Source organism: Rhipicephalus sanguineus, chromosome 3 (assembly GCF_013339695.2).
Source record: "Rhipicephalus sanguineus isolate Rsan-2018 chromosome 3, BIME_Rsan_1.4, whole genome shotgun sequence".
Taxonomy (NCBI): Eukaryota; Metazoa; Arthropoda; class Arachnida; order Ixodida; family Ixodidae; genus Rhipicephalus; species Rhipicephalus sanguineus.
This window is the reverse complement of record NC_051178.1, coordinates 188779767-188788934: the sequence shown is the minus strand read 5'-3', so window position 1 is coordinate 188788934 and position 9168 is coordinate 188779767. Positions and strand designations below refer to the sequence as shown.

The 9168-nt window shown below is 43.8% G+C and overlaps 1 protein-coding gene across 7 annotated transcripts in view; it reads left to right on the top strand.

The window, feature by feature from the left end:
• The first annotated feature begins 899 nt into the window (after positions 1 to 899).
• The window catches only part of LOC119387874 (endophilin-A), a 29365-nt gene continuing 21096 nt past the window's right edge, over positions 900 to 9168 (top strand). For 6 of the 7 annotated variants that reach the window (XM_037655434.2, XM_037655433.2, XM_037655428.2 and 3 more), the window contains exons 1-7: positions 906 to 1020; positions 4618 to 4686; positions 4832 to 4904; positions 5949 to 6083; positions 7353 to 7486; positions 8204 to 8270; positions 8525 to 8625. In XM_037655434.2, coding sequence (XP_037511362.1) covers positions 976 to 1020; positions 4618 to 4686; positions 4832 to 4904; positions 5949 to 6083; positions 7353 to 7486; positions 8204 to 8270; positions 8525 to 8625 — 624 coding nt within the window. In that variant the 5' untranslated portion in view covers positions 906 to 975. Of the gene's footprint in view, positions 1021 to 4617; positions 4687 to 4831; positions 4905 to 5948; positions 6084 to 7352; positions 7487 to 8203; positions 8271 to 8524; positions 8626 to 9168 lie in introns of all 7 variants that reach the window. The other variant, XM_037655426.2, reaches the window with a different exon arrangement.

The window sequence follows — 9168 nt, the reverse complement described above, 5'->3', positions numbered from 1 at the left end:
TTCTCCTTCAACTGTGGCTTTACGGATATGCGTCGAGTATTGCCGTGAAGCGGCATTTAAAGTGCGAAATTTGCGTACAGCGAACATCCGTGTATTCTTTCTTTCTTTCTTTCTTTCTTTCTTTCTTTCTTTCTTTCTTTCTTTCTTTCTTTCTTTCTTTCTTTCTTTCTCATAATCTTGAGGGTGGAAATTCACATCTAGTAAGCAGTTCTGGCGCCAAATCAAGGAAAAGAGAGTTTTCAGAAATTATATTTCAGCATACTATATACTGATTCTGTGCGTACGTTGAGGCTGTCACGTGGCTGGCAAATACATTTTCAGTCTCGCGACATTTCCGACGCGGCCATAAAGATATAGTAACGTTAAGTAGAAGAAATACAACGGTATGACGAAACTGAACCCACAATATTACCGTGTATAGTGCTCGTAGTGGAAGAGAGTACTTGATATGCCAGAAAATAACGCACGAAATAAAAGGCATGGGACAACGCCGCTTTGAAGTTTCCGCGCTACCTCGCAATGACGTAATAGATCTTGACGGGCGCCGGCATGGACGATTTTTTTTTTTTCGAATCTGTCAATATAGACTGCACTGTATTAAAAAGTAGTCTAAGCGTGCAAGCTCAAGAAGTTTTCAAAACGCTTAACTTTTTCATAGCAGCTAAAATGTGCGGAAATGCACGCCATTTCTGATGTGCCGGCGCGACGGTTTCGGCGCGAAATTTAAGATACGAAAGTTTAGTCTTCGTTGACTACTCGAATTTTGCTCGTACCGCGATGTTAACGGAAAGTATCCAATTTGAAAGAATGTCTTATCACTCTAAACTGATTTTTCCGTTTGCGTTTTAGTGCACATATGTATTCCTCTTTCATTTTTCTCTCTCCTGCTTTTTTTTTCTACAGAAAGTGGCGGGGATTCGGTGAGCAGGGGCAGTGGACGTGCGGTGACAGCCATCTCACGGCAACTCTGAAGCTATGGCGTTCGCAGGGCTCAAGAAACAGATCAACAAAGCCAATCAGGTGAGCCATGCAGTCTCTCTTTCGTTGTACGTCGACGTGCGTGCTTTCTGTCTCTTCTTGCTCGAACTTCGTGGAACCCTCGCGTTTCATTGTACCAATCTCTCAGTGTAACACTCGGCACTGTTAGTTTCCCAGGGAAAAGAAAAAAGTCAAAATTGCACTCGTCTGTGTAGTAAAGTGATTGCTTATTTCACGAAATATATGCAAAAGGACTGATGGCTGCACTGTAATTGTCTAGCTCGAGCAGCTGACACCTGAACGACTCTCATCAGTGAATGAGGGAGGAGTAAAGGACAGGAAGAGAGTGAGAGGATAGGTCATCATCATCATCATAATCATCATCATGTCATCCTTCGTTATGCTCCCTGCAGGACTAAGGCCTCTCCCAATGACTCTCCAACCCACCTTTAATTTCTTAATTCCGTCGTTCCTCCTAACCCTTTGCCGTCCATGGCCGCGCTTCTCATCTATTCCGATCTTTTAACTGACCATCTGTTGTCTTTTCTTCTCATAACAAGGCCTAGTCAGGCCCATTTTCCCCCTTTTTGTGATCTTCTACGATATCGGCTATCCCTGTTCGTTCTCTGGTCCACTCCGCTCTCTTCCTATCTCTTGGTGTTACGCGCCTATCATTTTTCGCGTGGGACTATTTCTCTATCGGTTGCTGTTGCGAGCTGTGAAGTTGTAGTGCGTACGTGGAATGTATATACTGCATTTCATATTGCAGTGAATGTCGACCCTGTTGGCCATTCGCACACAGGTACGAATGCGCGATGCAGGCCGGTGAATTCTTGGCGTTATTCTAAGGCGCCGACACGCAGTTCGTCAGGTACCGAGTTCAGCGTTCAATGCTGGCGCCTGAACTCTCGCGACCCTCAATCGTCTCAACGTATGGAATACATAGAATACAGTTCAATTCAACGCACTATCTGTGATACTAAATCGTTGGCACATTGCCTAGCAAAGCAGGTCATTGTACCCTTCAATGGTCGAGAGCGATGTACGTATTGTTTTGTTAGAGGTTAGTTCTGACGTCTTTATTTTGAACATCGAAGGAAGCTATTTCACGCCGAACTTTTATTCGGCATGCCGCGAAAGCACTTCCGACCAGAAAGGACGAAATAGCACGTTTTTTTCTTTTTTTTTTCTTTCTCTATAATAAAGCGTCCATGACACTTCCTATGCAGCTTGGTTTAACGTGTCCTCATGCAGCTCGTGATAGCTGATACAAGTATTTTGTTCCGGCAACTGCTACGATTATTATCTTTTTGTAAGCTGCGTTGGAAAGTGATGCACATGTTTGCTACACGTGCACGTGTCGTGTGCAAGCATATGTGGCAGTTCATATAAACAAGCATATATCGCATGTTCTTTTAATATGATAAAATATTTTTGCGTGTGACATAGGAAGTTGGCTCCGCATGCAGTCATGTCATTACGGGTAACGACTCGGAAAACTGCTATTAATATGAAAATGCCTTAACTTAGGAATAGAAAAGGAAAAAAAAATAACACCCGTATGCATAATAAATATGACGCGACCCGAGTATGGATGCAGAGAGCTAGGCACAAGGACAGTATGTGCCACGTTCAATCCTCATTTTATTGCGATAGCAATTATATGGACAGTCTCGACGGGTTTTTGGCGTCGCCGTCATGTCCCGTATAAAGTCCAAATTGATAACATCCCCCGCGCATAGTATGTTCTACTGCGAGTAAAAGCGCGCGAGCGCGGGCGACGAACGCGGTTGAAACAGAGATCAACGAGCCGGCCCATCTCCGTCGCTCCGAGGGGCGCCGCTCGGGAGGCCTGCCGTCGAAGCAGATGGGAAACGCCACGCCCTTCTTTAACGAGCATGGAAAGAAAAGACGCATGCACCCTCCGTCGCTCGGATGGTGCATTCGCTCGGAGGGAGGAGAGGGGGAGGGGGGGGGAGGGTCGCGCGAGCAGTGCAGCTTTGAACTTTGAATCTAAGGGCGCGGTCGGGATCGCTGGCGCGCGCGCTATCTCGACAGCCATCACAGCGGGCGGCTTGTATACCCTTCTACTTGCTGCGCTCTCAACGCGAAGTGACTATACGGAGAGCATCTCTCCCTGGAGCGGCCGTATTCTCTTACACCAGCGTTTTGTAGTTACGCGATATCGGATACAAAACAGTTATCTGCCAGCCTCACTTCCTATAACACTACGATTTGTTGCTATCGCATTCATTGCTTCGCCCTTGCGGTGAAACTGTGACTTTTTTGATCATATTTTACAAGTCACCGCAAATTTATGCTTCACCTCATAGCGTAACTGTATGCAGCGAAGCCTGCTTTAGGAAATCCAGAATTAAGCTACGCATCGAAGACCTTTGCCAAGACGCGCGCAGTGTGGCTTCACAGCTGTGCAGACTGCGCTTTGGATTTCGCGAATTTCGCCTTCAAGTATGGCTTCACGGGAATACGTTGAGCATTGCCGTGTAAGGTGGCAATTAAAGGCAAAATTTGCATACAACGCATGTCCAGATTTTTCTTTCTCGTATTCTTTTTGAGTGAAAACTTCGTAGTCTCTTTCGCTTCCTCGTTAGAAGCTTGTGTGTGTATGTTTAAGCGCTCCTTCTAACAAATGAATCTTCTTGTTAGTATGAGAAAGAAAAATCGCGCCAGTTCCGCACCGTGAAAGCTGTACAAACTGCCGAGCAGAGCTAGATTCGCCTGCCTCTGTCACCTCTGTTGACGCTTGGCTTGTGTTTGTCTGAGTCGAAGCTGCGGGTTCGTGTCATTGTTGGCGCTCGGCTTGCGTCTTCTGAAGCTTAGGGTTACCTCGCATTCGCTGGCGTTCCGCCTCTGCTTCTCTCTTCCGTAGATCTGTGTTTAGCTCCGGCACTGGCGGTTCGCTATCGCTTGTCCAGACAGACAAATTAGCCCTTCAGCGACGCTGGCGTTCCAAACATACAGCCTGCTCAGCATCCTTGGCGGGAAAGAAAACCTTTATTTGTGATGCAGTGGCGCGCACCCTCTCTTGACCTATTTTGGTATTGGCTTGACCTGTAGCGCCCTCTTTTGACCTACTTTGGTACTCTGAGTGTGATGCCAAGCGACGACATGAGACGACAGCCCGGACCCCCAAGGTGCTCCGCACTTAAAAGCAAGCTGTGAAACTCACAGCAGATCTTAACACCCCACATATCACTGCATTATATTGCTGTAACCCCATGAACATATCAGTGAAATTGGAATGTTTACTGTTTTGTGTGGTTGAACAAAGTTTTTTTTTCCCCCTTTGCTTTAGGTTTAGTTTATGTGGCCGCTCTTTGTAGTTGCTGTGTGGGTGTGTGCGTGCGTGTGTGTGTGTGTGTGTGTGTTTGCGTGAGAGAGAAAGAGAAAGAGATAAACTGGTGCTAGAACATACGTCATGTTTGAAATACCTGCCTACAGAATTGGGGCTTGCGTTATACTTTCTATAACGCTTATATATATATATATGTATATGCACTTGATCTGTTGGAAAAGTGAGGATATTACTGGTGCTAATAGAGGCACAGATGGGCTATGTCCATGGCCCATTATTATATTGCTTCTTGAAATCGGCTTTTTGCGTCTCTTTATTTCCAGTATGTCAGCGAAAAGATTGGCGGAGCGGAGGGTACCAAATTCACGGACGAGTACATGGAAATGGAGAGGGTAAGCACATGGACACATTATTTTTGTATTTTGTTGCACAACCTTTTAATAAATACTTGCTCTGCTGCTTTAAATGTCCACGTGTTGTCGCAGTAACATCAACGGGCTTTCTTGCCCTTGTCTTTTCATTTTTTTCTTTCTCCAGAAAATAGACTTGACCAGCGAGTTAGTGGAAGAGCTGATTGTAAAGACGAAAGAATACCTCCAGCCAAATCCAGGTGGTTATTCTATCATTACAGTGTTGCGCTACATTTTTAAAAGTATGTTAAAAGGGCATATTTGTGCATATTATTGTGCTCAAAGCATGCATAGAGTCTATTCAATTTTGAGACATGCCTCTTTGTTATATTACATTCATTCTATTTGTGATTGCTAAAAGTGGCAAAGTGGGAACGAAAAAGAGTTGAAGCGCAGTTACCACCGCAAGCTTACAGCGTCTTTTAGCAGTGCCGTTTTACCGTGTACGGTAAGTACGGAAATATCGTACTGTGTTGATCGGCACACAGCATTTTTAAAGCTTTTTAGCTACGAGAGCTGCTCATTGCTTACTGTAACATAGTTAAAGGATCAAAGATGGCTAATAGAGGTCTTGTAGACTAAAAAAGCTATGTGCCAACAATGACGGTTTGGTATTTTCGTACCTACCATACAGTATTGCCATAAATTCTAATATCTCTGGCTGCTTTTAATACACAAAGCCATCTGGGCATGGGCGCACTGTGAACTTCTAAGCGGTATGTTTCTGCAGCTTGTGTTTAGCAACAGCATCCTATCGAAAAGCTCCTCAAGCATTCAAGTAGTTCCTTATTTTATCTGCACCCATAAAGAAATAAATCAGAAATGATAGGGAGCCTACATGATTTTTGTATGGATTATTTTTTTAACAGAGTCTAACAGAATGCCTGATTCTTGGTCATATAAGAAAGCTTTAGGTGGGAAATGTGTAAGTGCTACATACTTCATGAACCAGCTGTAGCGAGTAATATGCAAGAGAACAGCAGAAAGAAGATCTTGCCCTTTAACTTCGTAGAAATGACGCAAAGTGTCAGAAATGCCAGTCGCAGAGGCATTTCATTTAGAGACATGCTGCTATCTTGTTACTCTATTTCCCTCTTACCGTGTAATGCGAGTAAAATTGTTTTGTTGTTGGTACTGTAGTTGGTGATTGCGTATAGTTGTGAGGCTTCTTTTTTTCTTCTTTCTTTCTTTCTTTGTTGGGTCTTAGTATTGATGCTCCCTTTTCATGATGAAATTTGCTGCAGCATCCCGAGCAAAGCTGATGGTAAGCACGAAACTCCGAGGACCGGGAAAAACTCATGCATATCCTCAGCCGGAAGGCGTGCTCGGAGAATCCATGGTCAAGTACGGCACTGATTTGGGCGAGGAGAGCCCTTTTGGTCAGTACGGCATTGTCGCTCGTGGTCTTAGCAATGAGTGCACTGCACGGTCTTGTTTTATACTTGAACAACAGTGCAAAAGGCGGGACCAAGAAAGAGAAGACACATGTATGTGTCTTCTCTTTCTTGGTCGCTTCTTTTTCACTGTCGTTCAAGTACCATGTATTTCAACCAACTCGTCAAGTATGCCATCCTACGATCTTGTTTTGTTACCTGGCTGGGTCTTTTTTGTATGTTTGCTTTGCCTTTTACAAAGTCACCAGCTAGCTATAAAAATGGTTCATTTATAGTGGAAAACCACAAATCAGTTTTGCAATGATGACCCACTTAAAAGTATACCTTTTTATGTTGGAATAAATATTGTTCTTAATATTATTTAACTTCAAAAGGGTGGTTTGCTGGGAGAGTTGGTATTGCATCTTAAAGGAGGCAGTGCAAAATAACAAAAACCAAGGAAATAACCACACATACACAGTGCTAACTATCAGCTGATAGTTGATAATGGTAGTCTGCTGGGCCAGTTGCTGTAACATATTGTAAAACTATGAGCAGAAGACAGTAGGAACAGAAGGAATTAACAGGACAGACAACTCAACTTACAACTCAAGTTTATTGGAAAGTCGTTCATGAGAGCTTGGAAACAAACCTCTCTAAATGACAGATTCGTGGAACATTCATCGTCCTTGAAGGTTCTTGCCGGTGGCATGCACTTGTTTTCACACTGCCAAGAATGCAGGTGCAATCTGTTGTTACAGCTGTGCTCAGCAAGTCTAAAGACAAACTGGCCATAGAGATTACTGAAGCTGGACAGATTAGTGCACACTCAACCATGTGCATCAGTGTTCCTTCTGTAGCACTGACAGATGGAGAAATAGGTTTTCTCAATAGTAAAAGTGGCAACCATTAATCAGTTCTGATAATGGCTTTTTCATTGGCTATGTTGGTCCTGTATGGCACTACCTTGTGATAAGTCTGGCTGCACATGTGCATTTGGCTGCACAAGTGGTGGAAACGTGCATCATTTTTGTACCCCCATTCAGAATGGGTCGCATGGATGATTCCTGTCCCTGGACAACTCTGCATCTAACTCTAAATCACGTCATTTGAGAATGGAAAAGTGCAGGTTTTCTTTGTAAGCTCGGAGGATGAACTGCTAACATTAAATGGCAGCTTGTGTCCACAAAGGCCTCTTTTCCTGCTGTTTCCTTATACACTTAATTGTTGCACCTTGTGGTGCCTTCTCATTGTGGCCTCCAATGTTCTATTCAGGTCAGAGCCTGATCGAAGCTGGAGAGGCCCTGAAGCAGCTGGCCGACATCAAGTATGCCCTGGAAGATAATGTGAAACAGAACTTTCTTGAGCCCCTTACCCAACTTCAAAACAAGGACCTTAAGGATGTTTTGGTGAGCCTTGTCATGTGTACATGTGTATGCATGCAGAAACTTCATTTTGAAACACGTACTTTCATGTATGTGTTCTTTAGGTATTCTGTAGGCTGATTTTGAAGCAACTAGGTACTTGCTTAGGGCAGGCATACCTCTCTCATTATGCTTCTTCTAACCATGCCAAATAGAATGCATCTACAGAGCCAGCTTTTCGGTGCATCACATTATGTGTTGTGAATTGAAAGTGACAGTCACTAATGGAGGCATCGTATGGTCAAAGGATTCCCTTCAAATCAGAAGTGTGTTGTGTCGTCTTTAACCTGATTTCTTGTTCCCTGGTAGTGGATTGCATCTTCATTCACTTCCAGCCTTGTCATGTAAAAATGTGGCTGGAAGCTGTTGTTCCAAGATTCATCCTCACTTATTTTTCCTCACTTATTTTAATCGTCATCCTCACTTATTTTAATCGATGCTACGCACTTGTGCCTTTCGGTTAAAAGGCAAAGTGCTGCATTGAGTCATTTTTGCGGGAAAAGTTTCCGTAAGGTCCCTAGCTGTGTCTGTACTGCGCCATTGTTTGTACATTTCTGCACGAATACCGAGCTCCATATGGGGCATTGCACATTGCACATTACGAGGCATTAAACATCGTTGCTGCAGGGCATGTTATTCCTGATTGAATTTATTTGAATCTGTGTTGTATAACACATGATAGCGCCTGTTGTTGTCTTGCAGCACCATCGCAAGAAATTGCAGGGTCGACGCCTGGACTATGACTGCAAAAAGCGGAAACAGCTGAAAGGTGTGTAAATTCTGTCTATGCAAAGGGTAGGGTTAAGGCACAAGCTTTAACGAAATGTTTTAGTGAAGTAGAACATTCTTGGTCGCTTCAGTAAGATGGGACTTTGTTGTTTCTTCACAAGTCTCATTGTTTATATTGCAAGCATGTGTAGATGTACTGAACCGCAGTTAGTGGAAGCTGTTTTACAAAAATAAAAATAAGTGGTGCTCTGTGCACAGAATAGTGTAATTGGTTTACCTTCTGTCATTTTGCAGGTGGCCACTTGACAGAAGAAGAGATTAAGCTCGCCGAGGACAAATTTGAAGAGTCTTTCAACTTGGCTTCCATGGGGATGTTCAATCTTTTACAAAATGATGTAAGTGCGACATCGATATCACTTTTGTGCGGTGTGTTTCTAAAGCTGCTGGTAACCATGCTCCTACATGCATCACTGTTACTCATCTCTAGTGAACAGCCTATAGACAAGAATGTGTTTGCTGTACTGCACTACCTCTATAAAAAGAGCAATAGGCATTTATGCATGGACAAAGAGCCGATATAATCGGCATCTAGTGCAGCACAGATTGTTGTCTGTTCCTAATGAAAGTTCGGGATGCTGACATTTTACCGAGTAATAACATTGCACCCTGTCCGTACATGCTCATAGCTAAATATAAGGTAAAAAACGTATGGCAGCTACCCCACTGTGAAACCTGAGGAAGCGTGTAGCAGAGGCAACCAGCGATTCATGTTCGTAGTGTTCCCACTGCTCCGTTTACCAAAGCATCGATGACGCCAATGCTTGAGGTTAGTATGTAGGGTTTCCCCAGCACGAGTAGAATGTTGTTAGGAAGACACGCAAACTCAGTGTACGACATGTGCGCTACTTTTTGCTGTGCTTGATCGACCCCCTGCTTGC